The 16,671-nt window shown below is 33.6% G+C and overlaps 1 protein-coding gene across 2 annotated transcripts in view; it reads left to right on the top strand.

The window, feature by feature from the left end:
* The window catches only part of LOC113511910 (uncharacterized), an 85,427-nt gene that overhangs the window by 23,996 nt on the left and 44,760 nt on the right, over positions 1–16,671 (top strand). For both annotated transcript variants that reach the window (XM_052894495.1, XM_052894494.1), the window contains exons 4-6: positions 12,103–12,272; positions 15,396–15,478; positions 15,776–15,898. In XM_052894495.1, coding sequence (XP_052750455.1) covers positions 12,103–12,272; positions 15,396–15,478; positions 15,776–15,898 — 376 coding nt within the window. The remainder of the gene's footprint in view (positions 1–12,102; positions 12,273–15,395; positions 15,479–15,775; positions 15,899–16,671) is intronic.

Raw genomic sequence — 16,671 nt, forward strand, 5'->3', positions numbered from 1 at the left:
GAGACGTATTATCGTGTTAGCTCTTACGAATCAAAAGTTCTTACTTATTATTGAATACTCCTACGTTTTATGAGATGAATGAGACCGTAATACTGTACTGCAATCGCACCTACTTCTAACATTTACTTTTTGCTTGTATTTCTCTCTAGATCTCGATGAAGATCTAGCTGGCTTTGACCATATTTCTTGCCATGATCAGAGGGCCTACTATGAAATATTTTTCGAAATTTCGGAGACGAACGGAACAGAAATTTGATGTTAAAATTACATAGTACATGCCGTTTAAAATTATTTAAAATGTAAAAATATCGTTCCTCTGGACTATTAGGATAAGATTTATGATGTACGAAATGTTCCATTTACTGGGTTGATTTCGGTACGAACAAGAACACGAAATTGAGCCCGAAATTTCGGAATTTCATTTCATGGTAGACCACCAGATACTTGTTTGTTTAAAAAAAAAGAGTTTCCTGTTAGTAATTATTTATTGTAACATAATAGTAAGTAAAATAATATGGTATATTGAAATCTACATTTAAGTGCTCCACCCATAGTACCTACCAAATATCCATGTTAGAATACAATATAGCTGATATCTACGACATCGTTTACGTTTATGGACGATAACTGTCATCAATCGCATGCTTTAGATACATAAGGTGGATCGTTGGCTTGTTTGCTATAAAACTTTTCAAATCACAACTTTAGAATCATTGTTTATAATTCAAAGCTAGTTGATACTATGTTACCACGAAAGGTCTTTCAGAAATATAGGTTTTGGAAAATCATTCGTTCAAACATTGTGTGAATTTTGTACTTGCTTGCACGTCATGTCATTTTGTAAGTAAAAAAATTGTTTTTTTTTTCCTGAGGTCAATGTTTACTTTCTTTAATTTTGAAATGGCATTTCTTTTGGTAATAAGTACAATGTCGAATAACATGGAAGTGAAATATCGTATAATGGCATTGACTTTTTAATGCTCTAGCTTCCTTAAAATGTACTGTAATCAATAAAGCTACTAATTATAGATAGCTTATCAACACGGTGAATTTATTTGATGGGAATCACAACAGAAAGGATGATCGCGGATAGAATAACACGTGTCTATGTTATCTGTACCGTAACACCTAGGATAGAACACCCTGGCTCTTGTAATGATACCTTATCGTGTGTTAATAATCAGTTTGATTACATTTGAAATCTGTACAATCAATGTTTTGTATACAATAATAATGCGATAAGACAAAGAATTAGCGCCCTTAGATAATATAGCATAGAAATCTATGAAACATAGAAATCACGTTTGGCTAGATGCGCTATTATATGTATTCGTGAGATAGAAGGGGACAGCGGTAAAGAAGATTGTTGTTGAAGTGTTTTTTGATAATTTTTTTTTCCTTTGTACGTGTTGATTTTAAAAGTAAGAAAACCTAGAAAGAAAGATTTTATCTTAAACCATTAAAACAAAAAGACACACATAATTTTTGTGTGTTATAAATACAAAAAAAAATTATGTGTGTCATAGTTTACCTAAATGATTACATTAATTCTCATCTCTTATAAAACATATAAAATGCAACGCGAAAGTTTAAAAATTAATAGATGTAATATTTTTTTATTTATTAAGTATTGAGACCCACATATATTTTTTTTAAAATATCACCTATGTCAATCTGGCATCGAAACACGAAGCTCAAATGAATTTCATGATGCGATCGCCTAGTCGTAGTCGTGGGCGAATGATTTTGATTGATTTGTTGTTGAATGAACACCATATTTGTAAACACGTCTCGTCGCCAGAGTTGATTGGCACGTGATTTACACATAATTATTTAAATTACGTAATTATTTAAATTAATTACATTTTTATGTAATGTAGAAATAATTTAAAGACGACCATCCATAACTTAGTGGTGGGCATGTGGTCAGGGTTTTAAGTAGATGAAGTCTCGGGTTAGATTCCCGGTCGAGCCAAATTAGGAAACGAACGTTTTTGAACTGGCTGGGATCTGAGTTATGGAATGTGCCTGTTATGTTTATTGCATGGTTTCACATAACACAGGGCATCCTAGCTTGAAGACTAGGAAATTGATGTTATGTAGCCCTTATTATTACTATTAATTTAACTGTGTGTGTCTGTATAATACTTTAGTATTAACAGTTAGTAGCATTAATAATATTATATTCAAATCTGTTGAACTTTTTAAGTTATAATATCAATGGGATCTAACATTTCGCCAATTTTTTTTATGCAGTGACCTGGAACAACTGAATGTTAAAGGTCTTTGTACCTTTATATACATTAAATATTTTAATAAAACCATTAACCACTTTATCATAAATAATTGTCGTCTCAAATGACATCTTGTGATTGTGTCACATGATGTAATCGGATCGAATGTCATGCAATATTGAAAGTTTATTTCTTCTGTACGTGAATTATACAAATAACATCGTTTTATTACCAGTAGTATTTGCACTTTAAACCCAACTAATTGTAACAAGTAAATTGATGGTGGTCATTCGATTAGAACTATTTATTTATTTATTTCTTATTGCATTCTATAATATAATTAGTAGATAACATTTCAGTTATGGACCCTGTTGGGCACAGCAAGTAGGAGAGAGGAGAACAACACTTTTTTCACTTTAGAAATAGTCTAAGGATCTGTTACAATATTATCCAGTCATTGAAATTGTATTCTTCATTTTGTTTAATTCCGCTACCATTAGTATGTACACGACTGCTAACACTTGAAGATTGCTCACCATTACCATTACCAGAAGTTCCACAACCTTCCATATTAGCCATCAATTTCCGACTGCCATTTCGTCCACGCACGTTTTGCGGATCGTGTTTCATTTCTAAACGTGGCATCTTCAGACAAATTAATAAATAGCTTCTCAGAGCCTAGTGTTAACCGTTTGGTCCAAATTGCGAATAGAAAATAAATTATTATAAATTGTTACTTGTAGGTACAAAAACTTGACACTCATACATAATAAAGTTTGAACTCAAAACAGCCTCTTATCACAACCAAACAATAATTCTTAAACTTACCTTCACAATGATTTATGAGATTTTGATGCAATAAATCTTCGCTTGAATCAACTTACGTGCAGTGTCAGTTATCTACCTCATGCATCAGGTGAAATTTTCCCAACGCAATGCCAGCATTTGAATAGAAAAAAGTTATAAGCGACAATATTTTCATGCAATTTTTAAGGTTTATCCTCTTAATTTCGTTATCATATGCTAATATTTATTTTATTTATATGTTTTTGTAAGTTATAACAAAATTATATACAGACGGACTTATTCCTTTATATCTAGTCGACTTTGCGAACCTGTATAAGTCTATAACGCTGTAAATCGTGAGGCATTTCAAAAAGTTATCGATTTGGTCAACTGTATGGGATTATGCGTCCCAATTCACGCATTCACAGGTGTTTACGTACGTGCGTAGTAGGTCGCCACATCGTGGTGATAAACTTCATTCGTTACAATCTCAGTATACTGATAAAGTATTAAAAAATTATCCTCACTCGTAGGGTTTCCATTATTTGTTCAATTTTATTACTCAGATGAACAAATTTCTAAGAAATAAAATAGAGTGAGACTTGTTTACTTTTTAATCGATTACAGCCTATCCTCGGCTTTTCAATTCGATTGTATTTGTGTTTTGTATATGACATCTTTATTAATTTTGAATCAATCATAATAATCCTTTTCAATCGAAAAGTTTATGCCAGCAATAATATTGGAGTAGCTTTTTGAATGATTATTATTAGATATTACAAAATTTGTGATGATATTACGTAATCTATATTAGTTTATAGTATAATTATACTAATATTATAAAGAGGAAATATTTTGTTATTTCTTTGTAATTAAATTTTATAATGGTTTTTAATTTTTAATAATTTCTTTGTAATTAGTTTTCGAAAATTCTATCTACCCGTGCGAAGATCAGTCGGATTGCTAGTACAGAAATAAAATAAAACACAGGTGAATCATTCTTTTCGAAGTTTATTAATAAATAAGTTTAATGCATCTTTAATGACGTTTCGTAAATGTATATTCTTTCCTTCAACTTGGAAGAGAGATAGTTTTTATCTAGTACAGTTTTAAATAGACTCTCGTAAGGCTTACTAATTATAAGAATGTATTGAATTATCTACATATCCCAATACTGGGTGTGAACGATTGGATTTCATAAGAAAGCTGATCAAATTATGCCTTTTGATACAATAAATAGTTACGCTACCAGAGTTCTGAGTTTTGATTCGATAATTTATCAACAAACGTCAATGAACAAATCTCCATGAAACAACAATACTTTTACGATTTTATTATTTTTGTGCTATATCAACTTATAAATAAAATACGATGAACTGGGTCACGAGTTGGTCATTTGGTGATAACCTGTAATTATATCTACTTCTTTATGTAATATCCATTGTATTGATTTTATTGAACTCTATTAAGGCGCTGGGGTTATTGTCCATGCTGCTAATAGAGCGTGTAGTTTTTAAATTGTGTTACATTAAAAAAATATTGGCGTATATATCATCAAATGGTGTTGTTATCATACAAGTCAAATATATCATCTCTGTTGTTATACTACCAATATCTAATTAAGAAAGAACTATAAAGTTGGGCATCTTTTGAAGTAATTTGTTCGTATTTTTGGCGATTCCCAGAAGAAAGAGATTCTCTGCTCCAAAAATTTTTGTAAATTAATCTAATGTATAAATTAATATTAATGTTGTCATAATTTCTGTTTTTTTTTTTTTCTTGGTTACGGATAATCTCTTTGTAATTTAAATATCCCAAGTCCTTTACTACAATACTATTAAATTAAACCTCTAGACGGCGATTAGCTTGCTCTTTGTAACGTTGGTTTTGTTTCCAATATGCTTGGCGAAACAAAGGCAAATTGATTGTTATTTTCATCAAAATAATAATAATTGACTTATGATTTTGACTACTCTACATTTCGAAGCATTTCATCATCATCATCTAAAACTTACCTTTAGTGATTTTAATGCTATGCTAGTATTAGCAATAATTATTTTTTTATACAACTTAGAATGGCAAACAAGCTGACGGCCCACCTGATGGAAAGTGGTAACCGTCGCCTATAGACATGAGCAGTACCATGGACATAACAGAGTATATATGTTTTTTGATGAACAGTCCAAGACACTTACTTATTTATTGGAGTAATTCGTTGGCAAATAATTGACCAAATCAACAGGAAGCTTTAGGTAGATTTAGCTGTAAAATAAAATTTCTGAAGAAACCTTTGGTATACTTATTATAATTATATCCAGAAACTTTATATTTTGCTGTAAATTATATGAAAAGCCTTTGCTCAATTTCAATATTCTTGACGAATAACAATAACCTTTAATTGAATATAGTATAAAAACATTATACACGTATACAGACTGTGTTATTTAAATATATTTCAGCGCATTTGGACAAATATTGGTCTTATTTCATGACGTTATATTAAGAAATTAATACATAAATATACACCAACGTACGTATTAATTAAAAGTCTAATTCTAAGTCATATTTTTTTTTATTCAACTTAGAATGGTAAACAAGCTGACGGCCCATCTGCTGGAAAGTGGTAACCGTCGCCTATAGACATGAGCAGTACTATGGACATAACAGATTCTACTGTTTCACCCATGATACCCCCCATGCGTTGCCATTCCTGAGGACTCAGGTGTTATTCCTCCGTACCCAGTAAATTCACGCCATATCCCACCCTTCAAACCGAAACACAGCCATGCAAACACAACTGCTTTACGATTGAAACACGAATGGGACAGAGGTACCCAAGCAATCGACTTTTGTACAAGTCTCCTTCTGGTAAACCTCTCCCTCATATTGCACATATGTTAACAGTCGCATACTTAGTTTTCCTTAAGTAGTCAAATAAAGAAGAAAATAACATAATTTGTTAAAATTAATACTTAAATAATAAATTTTTTTAGTCACTCTATCAACTTTGAAATCAAAGAAATATTTGCAAACAATACTATGCCACATGTATACTACGTCTCAAATATAAGTTAATCGATTTAAATTATAGCGAGGACCAAGAATTGATCCCTGAGGTACCTCCATTTGCACAACAGACCCTTTACATGAAATGTCCTTTAGTACGATTTTTCATTTCAATTAATAAATTAAATTTAAAATGCTTGTTAAGCAATATATGGTTTATACAATAAAATGGTTACAAAACGGTCAACATCGTCCATGTTATTTTCCCAGACAACGAAAATGAGTCCTGTTTTTTTTGACATTCCATATTGTCGATATAGCAGACCTATTAAAAGTCGATCTTTAGAGCTTCATCCGATAAATATCTGACAAACAGATCGAATGTTGCCATAATTTTTGTACACCAGACCCATTAGAATGGCATGTCTACGGTCCACACTAAGTTCAGCGTCCTATACAATAATAAGCACTAGTGAATTTATACAGATTTGGCGGACGGCGGGTTGGCCAAGTGCCAAATTTTACATGCCGGCACTGTTGTAAACATGGATCATTCCATGTGCGTTTAGACCAGTGACAGTGTCCCCATATTGAGGATATTTTTAGTGTAGCAATAAGATGGATGTTTGAAATTATACACATTCTTCAAGTTTGTTTATTTTATACTCGAAGCATGCAACTATGAGTAATTTTTCTTTTTCCAACAGAAGTTTTTTATTTGTCCGTCCTTTTTTGTGTATACGTAATGTATTACGTAATGTCTTCACCAGTCTTTTTCTTTAATCCTCTACCAAAAAATTGTCTAGCAGAGATTGCTTTAGCGGTAAGACCGTATTTTGTGCCTTATAAGTGTAATCAATATATTTGTATTTTTCTTTAAGAAGTTCAATAAATAGCGAATAAATAAGTGATCTGAATCGATTTTGATAATTATTTTTACAGTCAATAGGATTTACTTTCCTATTAGTTTCGAATTAATTTTGTCATAATTGACGCTTTCTGATGCAAAATTCATTTGTTATGTTGAGAGTTTCACTAAATCTCCATCATCATAGTTCATATAATATTAAAAAACCTGCGGGTTTACGTGAGTTACGATTCATTTAGGATATGCTTCATCGAGTAGCGAATAACCAACATCGTGGTAATGAACTTATTGTTTAATTGTGAATCCGGTTGACTGAACAACAATTATTGTTATCTCTAATTATGCTACAAGAAACAGCTATCTCTAAACATTATACATAACATTATGCGTAATATTATATTTATCACTTGTTTATAGGTTTACAATGTTTCATTGATCAATGTTATCACTTAAGAACTAGTTGAAAGTTTTGCAGTCTTTTTTTTTAAATAAGATTTTCGACAGGTACATTACTAACAATCCCTTCTCCTTCCCAGTCAGTATCATAGGTTACAGAATAAATAAATAAAAATAAGGTTAGGGGCTACAAAATCTTTATCGCATGTGACAAGAATATAATTTTCTCGAGGTGCAATCAGCGTGTTCGTATTACATGAGACGGTTTCAAAGTGCAGGATAATGTCAGTAAATTGTAAGTGATTGTAGTCCACAGGGCTAACAATTGCATATTTTTTTATTTATTTATTTTTTTTTATTATAAACGATTTCTGGGATATACAGGTGTAACAAAGTTACTGGAATAGCTAATTTTCTAAAAGTATATACCAAAAATAAAAAATAAATGTCTCTACAATGATTGTTGAACTTCAAAAACCTAGTGTTGACCTTGTCGATAACACTGAGCGTAACTTGAAGGTCAACTTTAAAATTTTAAATGAAAAGCCATATTTTTTTTTAAATCTAATTCTAAAATAGCACGAAATTTTATATTTAGATATACTTCCAGTATCTAGTTCGGCTAGTACCTTACCCAATACCTACAGTTGGCAACCCTATGTATCCGGTCGCCTGACATACTCAGCTCTCCCCCACTTCTGATATATCCATCTGAATCGTTCCAAAACTTACCACGACTTACTACTATTGATTTCAATAGGATTTACTCCCGTGTTGACCATGTGTGTTGCCATATTAGTTTTATCGCGATCAAAATTTTTCGAATCGATTGACATCGTTATTTTTCTCAAAGCGCAATCTTTATGGGTTTTAACTCATAAATATTTTAAAATAGTTTCACATAATGTACTCAGAACATTGGCGTCAAAGTCCAAAACAACGCTGATTGTCTAATGGCTACCAGGTGCACGGACACATTAGTTCTCCGTTTGTTTTCAAGACATAATTAATTTTCTTCTTAGTACGCTGTCAAGGCACTTTGTTTTATAACTGCCCTACTGTACATTATATGTACTATGTATGCACTAAATTATGATTGATGCATGAAATATATTTACATTAAGAGTTAGCATGTTTATACTCTTCTCGCGGTCTATAGTCGAAAATAACTACGCGACAAGATGTTATTTTTATATAAAGCCTGAGGTAAACAATATTGATCAGTCTGTCGAGCTGTTTTCATGGAAATAAAAACTGGGTCTATCGTCTATTTCTGTGTGTAATAAACATAATACTCTTGAAAATTCCAAGAAAATTTCAGTGTCACAGACGGCGCTATAAAATTTTGTTTTGATCAAATGATGTCTCAATTTTGTTTATCATAGTCATTATTAAGATTTATGCTGGACGTTTATGTAGATTTGTACTATTTGTATCAACTGAAGGATAATAGTTGATGATGAACTCAGGTCAGTTAGTCCATCGTGATGATTTGATCAGAAATTAACCACGATGATTTCTGTGGAGATCGCGTGAAAATCGAGGTCAATGTTGCAACTAATAGAGCCGCTAGGGAAAAACGGGATTTTTAGTAATGGGATCTAGCAGATCCATTGCTGACAATATACCCTATCAGGTTGACCTCGATGCGATTGACCTTGAAAATCATTTTAGTTCATACTTATGAAATTCGTCACAATGGACCAACTAACTTGCTTTCATCCATCATATCTCACTGGTGCATTGCCAATGTTTACCGATAGCGCAAACGGAGTTACCACTCCACTATCACCCATTAAAAAATACGGCCGCTAACCCCCTTTACTAACACTAATCCCCCTCCCCCCCCAACAACTACAACAACTAAGGTTGTTAAAATTTTAAGGTTTTCTCTGTTTTGTATATTTCTAATTCAGTCTCTGCCAAATATTGCGAATCGATTGCACACCCATCGGTCGAGAGTTTGTCCATGTATTCACTTCTGAATTATAGGTGTTTACATAATTTTTATAATAGTTTATATACATATATCAATTTCCATCGGAATTTTCCCCATGAATGCCTTTTAATGGTTGTTATTGTGTATCTACCATCTAACCAAATTGCCCATGTATTTGTGTATAGGGTTTTCCAATTACTCCATTAATGGCATGTGGTATCGGCTAAAATACTTTGCGGAATTAATTTGGGACAGCCATTAATGTTATAGCTTTTGCACATTGTTATTTTGCCTAATATTTAAGAATTTTTTAAAGATTTTAAGGGAAGACACAGTAATTTGTCATTTACTAGAGGAATACTTTGTACAAATCTTCTGCTTGGGCACACCTCTACTGCTCTTGTTTATGCTGCAAAAAAGCTGATCTTATTCGGAGTTGTAACATCTTAGTGTTCAATACACCCAGTCAGGTTGATCTCCACATGGTTTCCCCTGAAAACCATCGCGGTAAATTTATGTTGAGTTCGCTATGACAGGCTAAATAAGTAGCTTTCGTTCTCACCTATTATCTGTCACTGGTGCCCTGTTAGCGTATACCGGTAGCACGGTATATTCATCAATAAAAAAGGAATATCTTAGTTTTTTTATACAACTTAGATTGGCAAACAAGCTGACGGCCCACCTGATGGAACGTGGTAACCGTCGCCTATAGACATGAGCAGTACCATGGACATAACAGAGTATACTATTTCACCCATGATACCCCACATGCGTTGCCATTCTTGAAGACTCAGGTGTTATTCCTCTGTACCCTGTAAATTCACGCCATATCCCACCCTTCAAACCGAAACACAGCCATGCAAACACAACTACTTTACTTTACTTTTTTAGTACTTAGGAATGGCATTACTTGAGAGATGCTGTGAACATCGCAGTATATTCTTTGTTACACGCAGTACTGTTCATGTTTATAGCTAACAGCTACTGAATTTTTATCAGGTGAACTGTCAGCTTGTTTTCCATTCCAAATTTGCATGTTTTATTATTTTTTATATGCAAACAACAAAATTAATGTGAAACCACACGGATAGCAAACCCACGTTTTTAGTAATAATAATAATTCTGGAAAATGGTTATTAGGAATTCCTGTTATAAGTTGAAAACTATAAGCACAGTGAAGACATAGATGTGACGCAATGTGCATCCTACGGCAGCTGGAGCGAAGTGATCTCTCGTATATACTCGTAAGAGTTGCCATCCGTTTGGATTTTCTTGGATATGACCTTGTCTGAAGGGCATCCCCCAACGCTCGTACAGGTTTTATATACAAGTGCGGTTTTTAAAGTTCCAGAAATAATTAACATTTCAGTATTTGCAAATTAAAAAGAAAACACTGTATCATTAGATTTTAAGCTCAAGAACTCGAAAGTTTTCTTCGTTGTTTCCGCACCGATTATTATAAGTCTTTTTTTGTATTTGACAGGATTTCTGTCCATGGCAGTTCTATATTTATTAATTCGCGATTGAAGACAATATTTTTTATGAATTTTAGTTGTAAATATTATAGAGTGCAGTGCTATCGCGGGAGTCTGTTGGTCAGTAGTGCTGCGAGATTGATTTGTGACGTCACTGCGCGCGCACCTCAGTTCCCCGTTTGCGTGCAATGCGTACCCGTCTGACCTTTACGTGCTTTATATTTCATATACTAGCTTTCGCCCGCGACTTCGTTAGTGTGGCCTGGGCATATTTACTAACTGTGATAAAAAGTAGCCTCCATCGCGTATAGTACGGATTGTGGTCACCCATCCTATTTGTACCCACGGCCGAGGTTGCTCAACTTGCATTAGCGCTACAACCTCTGAGCAATCACTCATTCCTCATTGTATTATACACTTAAATGATAATTACGTACCCAATACCTTCATAAAGTTTCAGCCAATTAAATCGATCTGTTATTTTAGAACATTTTATATGCGATTCTTTAGATTAATATAAGTTTTGTTTACTTATGTACCGGTTGAAATAAAACAAACACGTAAAGTAATAAAGTAAATTAAGTAATAAACAGTAAATTCACGCCATATCCCGTCCTTCAAACCGAAACACAGCCATGCAAACACAACTGTATGATTGTTTTATTGCAGTAAAAATATTGACATCTCGTATCTATTTAGGTTAATTTCCCAGAACAAATGACGATTGAATAGATCAAAATATTAGTTGTGTAAACTGTCTAAATTAAACAGAACACCTTTTTATGTTTAACAAAGTTGATTAATTTATTTACATATATATTTGCGGCTTTGTCTTTTATATACTTGATGCAAAGAAAAATATTTGTTTTGATAAGAGAAGTCTTGGGAGAGATTTTGCCTCTCTCTGCGTGTTCAACCGCTTGCACAATAGATTGTAATTAGATGGATTGTTTAACATGACACAGCCATTTTTTATCATCTTACAGCTCGCCATAAACAAAGAGTTCTCCCCCATAACTTAGAGTTTAGATACGGCGCGATTTTAGAGATGTTTTCTCAGACGAACGCCCAGAGTATGAAATGAACTCCCTGTTGAAGTTTTTTAGGAGATTACAGAATGAGGTTTTTCAAAAAAAAGGGTAAAGAGGTTTCTTCAGGGAAGCAACGCGCGCGTAATGCTCCTGGTATTGCAGGCGTTCATAGACTACGGTAACAAACAGCTCACCATCAGGTGGACCGTATGCTTATTTGTCACCTCAGTGGTATAAAAAAATCATGTTTAACAAGAAAAATTTTAAAGAAAATAAACTGACATACGTCTTACATTATCTTATCCATTTAGAAGTCCATTAAAAGTCCTTACCAGCAAATAATTAATAAAAGGTTTTCTCTTTACAGAGACTCTCATCAAATAGATTTGCCAGATTTTGGCCGATACGCTACTGGCATCTTCTTCCTGGACAAGCTTCACCATCAGGACATCGAGAAAAGGTTCCAAGAGCTCTCAGAGAGCCTCGGTCTCCGAGTCCTCTGCTGGAGGACAGTGCCCACCAACAATTCCACCATCGGTAAGTTGGAGGCAACTTTGTGATGGTATAATTTAGTCTTAGGATCGGTTCATTGCATGTAGGGGCTGGACTGAATCATGCACTAACGGGGTTGCTGCATAGTACTAGGAAAATATTGTGTACGTAAATATTAATACTCCATTCAATTTCAGTAATTTATTTGTATGTGATTAAACTGGGAGTGATAGTGCAGTGTGCGTTGAGGTTATAAATTTTATTAAGTTACTGAATTTGTAAAATGGTGGCGAATATGATACATGTTAATTTCTAGAACATTTACAATAGGAAGTATCATTGTTATCTACAGCGCGCAATTCCTTACGGGGTATTTTAAAAAGCTTTTCATTTTATCAGTACAAATCATATATTTTTAAGGTTACGTATTAAAAAGGTATAAAGGAACCCTTATGGTGCTACTTTATCCGTCCGTCTGTCTGTTCGTAAGAGGGTTATATCTCAGCAACTACTATTATTATTGATTTGGAATGGAATAGTTTATATTTCGATGAAAATAATTGAAAAAATATATTTTTATTTTTTGCTGCGTAGTCCAAAAAGGTATACTCAAAATTTCGAAATTGACCTACTAGTCCAAGTGGATTGTCATATGAAAGAAATAAAAAAATAATTTTATTTATTTTTATGCTCCGTAGTTTTTTAATTATGGTTGAAATGTGAGAGAAAGAACCACACCCTCTTTGTCCGAGGTTTCTGGAGCAAATGAAATGAAGGTCATTTTATATGTGGAACCCTCGGTGTGTGAGTTCAACTCGCACCTGACCGGTTTGATTTTCTTTTATTTCTACATTTACAAAACACTACGTTACATAATTTATTTTAAATATAGCCTGCGTATTAAAAAAAAATAGTTAAAGTGTAAGTTAACTGATCTTGTATACTGGTATCGTCATTACCTTCATTGTTGGATGATTGTTGTTCAGTTTATGATGATTGTGATAGACTAATGTTTAATTTGAATTATCTTTTGTCAAAGAGCACATTTCATTTCAAAAAGCCTACAGCACACCTGCAATTCTTCCGGGGTTGCAAGTACTTTTTTTATTTTTATACAACTTAGAATGGCAAACAAGCTGACAGCCCACCTGATGGAAAGTGGTAACCGTCGCCTATAGACAGGAACAGTACTATGTACATAACAGAGTGTACTGTTTCGCCCATTATACCCCCCATGCCACCACCCAACAACTGAGGACTCAGGTGTTATTCCTCTATACCCTGTAAATACACGCCATATCCCACTCTTCAAACCGAAACACAGCCATGCAAACACAACTGCTCCACGGTAGAAACACAAATGGGACAGAGGTACCCAAGCAATCGACTTTTGTACAAAGTCTCCCTCTGGTAAAATAGTACTCATAGGTGACGATAGTCACCATCAGGTGAGCGCACGCTCATTTGTCCCCAATGTTATAAAAAAAAATGTTAAATTGCATATATGCTCTATATAAATTTTAATAATAAGAAGCCGTATATGAAGTCTAGGTAGGAGTTTATATGTGACGACTTCCATGTAGTAATATGGTGCTCTTGGTGAGAACAATGGCAGTCGACATTGACCCCTAACTGTACACTTATTCCTATTGTAAATGTTCAAAGTTTTTTAAATATTACCTTTTGTGAACTCTTTTATAATATTACAAGCTTTTATTTGAGTTAAAATATTTAGATTTCACTTAAATAAATATCAGGAAAGTTTTGATTTATTTTTATATTAATTCATTGGTTTAAAAATAATATACGCAAATTGTAGAGAAATGTTTAAAGAGTTTTTTTTATTACTCGAGGTTTTTTAATGCATAAATAAAGGCTTGTTATGTGTAGATTCTGTATATTAAAACGAAAATATAATTATATCAGTTGAATTACAAAAGTATATGCCTATATGTCGTTTCGTTGTAAGTTTGTGGCAACCCTGTTCAAATTTTTATGTTCCACACAAAAATTAGATTTGTTATGTTTGTATTCAATGCCATTCATTCAAGGGTTAGCCCATCAGTGTCAAGTCCAGATCCTCATTACAAAGATTGTCATGCTATTCTATCGCTTTGTGCATAAGGACAGTGACGGTGTTGCGATATGTTTGCGACTATCATTGCAGGTCGTACACGTAGTTGAGACTTGTTCGAATCAATGGGTCGCCGCGGTCATGCGATCCTTGACCATCTGGTTTGTTCAATTTAACATCTGAAGGTACATGCGGTGTGGTAAACTCACTCGTTTCTCGCCTCCAACTTATGTTGGAATTAAATTACTAAAAAACAAAATAGTACGGTATGATGTTTATGTCTTCCAAGAATTACGAACATATCACGTAACAGATTTAAAAAAAGAATATAATTTTATTAATAACTTTTTTTTTGTTCTTTTTTCAAATTATTTAAATATAGATATTGAATAACATATTTTGGAGCGGTCTATAAGTGAGTTTAACGTATCTAAGTACCAAAACTCGTACCATCATATTCTTATGAAATTTTTAGTGTCAAAACTAAATTGTTCATATGACTATGATGGCCGACATCTATAGGACTATTACGATAGCAGAAATAATGCAATAATTCTTAAACATTGTTAAATTATAATTTAAATAAAAACATATTCTATGTATCAAGTCTAGCTCGTTATTATTGCGTAATTATTTCTCATTCGTAAAGTCTTAATGAGAAGATTATATTGTAATTAACTTGGGATTCATTAATCAATTTAATTTGTCGCCATATAGTAAAAATACTGCTATTTAGGTATTTGTTTGTCCCAGTAATAATGAATCTTACGTTAAACATTAAGTTGCATAAATATCAATTATTTATGTAATGTATAAGGTAAATATCTTAGATAAATGCATAGTTTTTTTTTTTTTTTAATTCAAATTGTCATAAATGCTCCCATTGTTGATCAATATTAATAAGAATATAATTTCATTGAATATTTATTATCATGGCATTTATGACGTTTTCCATTATGAATATTCATTTCATACCATAAGCGTATATTAATAGGACACTACTCCATAATTAGTGTATTATTGTAATTAATTAAACAAGTTGTTAATACTCCCCTTGGTGAAGTTAGTAATGGCCTCTTTTGGCTGGCTTTCAGGTCAGGTGGCTCGTAACTCGGAGCCATTTATGCGTCAAGTGTTTGTTACTGGAGATTTGGAAGACGAGAAGCTAGCTCGCCAGGTAAGAATAACCAAGAGGGAGCCTAGCCGTTTATAAAGGAGTTTACCTAAGTCGAAGAGTATGAATTTGCAACGGCGTTCCCGTGTTGCGAATTCAAACTCGTGTAAGAAATAGAGGGATCAGGTGGAAAGGCACTCTCCAAAGGTTTTTTTCAGATCGTTGTCGCGCGCACTGGCCAGGCGGGGCGAGGAGCGACGTACCAAATGTAAAAACATATACCTATAGATACATCCCTTAGCTTCTCACCTTAGTTGTCTGTGTTGATGTGTAACAGTGCGTGTACGCGCGTGTCCGCAGGTGTTCGTGCTACGCAAGCGTGCCTCCCACGAGTTGGTCGTGCCCGGCGCGAGGTTCTACATTTGCAGTCTCTCGCTGAAGACCGTTGTCTATAAGGGACTGCTCACTTCGAATCAACTATGGGTAAGTGTTTTTAAAATATTTTTATTTAATTAATAGGACTTTATTGATGAAAAAAAAAATATAGTACAAAAGGCGGACTTAATGCTAGTAGCATTCTCTACCAGTCAGTCTTTAGGATGAACAGTGAATCACGTAATTCATTATTAGAATAGGTAATAATAATAAATAATGCATACTTAATAAGTGTGACATAAAAGTTATATTTTTTTTTATACGACTTAGAATTTCAAACAAGCTGATGGCCCACCTGATGGAAAGTGGTAACCGTCGCCTATAGACATGAGCAGTACCATGGACATACAGCGTACTGTTTCGCCCATGATACCCCCCATGCGTTGCCATTCCTGAGGACTCAGGTGTTATTCTTCTGTACCCTGTAAATTCACGCCATATCCCGCCCTTCAAACCGAAACAGCTGTGCAAACACAACTGCTTCACGATAAAAACACGTATGGGACAGAGGTACCCAAGCAATCGACTAGTATATATAAAATGATGAATATAATATATACCATCATATCAGTCGTCAACAGTCCACTGCTGAACATAGGTCTCCCCCTATTGGTGGGTTTTGCCAGTAGTTGCCACGATTGGCAAGCGAGTTATCAACCGCAGTTTGGTTTTTGGTGATGTTTTAAGAAGGACGCGGTTGCCCATCCCTCGATCATTAAGTTCTCTTAATCACCTTTTATAACACCTTACATTAACAATTTTTACTAATTTTCAATTTAATTAAATGTTTAAGTCCTTTATAAAAAATAAGTTTTTTTTTG

The sequence above is a fragment of the Galleria mellonella genome, unplaced genomic scaffold, assembly GCF_026898425.1.
Source record: "Galleria mellonella isolate WM207_F2 unplaced genomic scaffold, CSIRO_AGI_GalMel_v1 utg213, whole genome shotgun sequence".
NCBI lineage: Eukaryota > Metazoa > Arthropoda > Insecta > Lepidoptera > Pyralidae > Galleria > Galleria mellonella.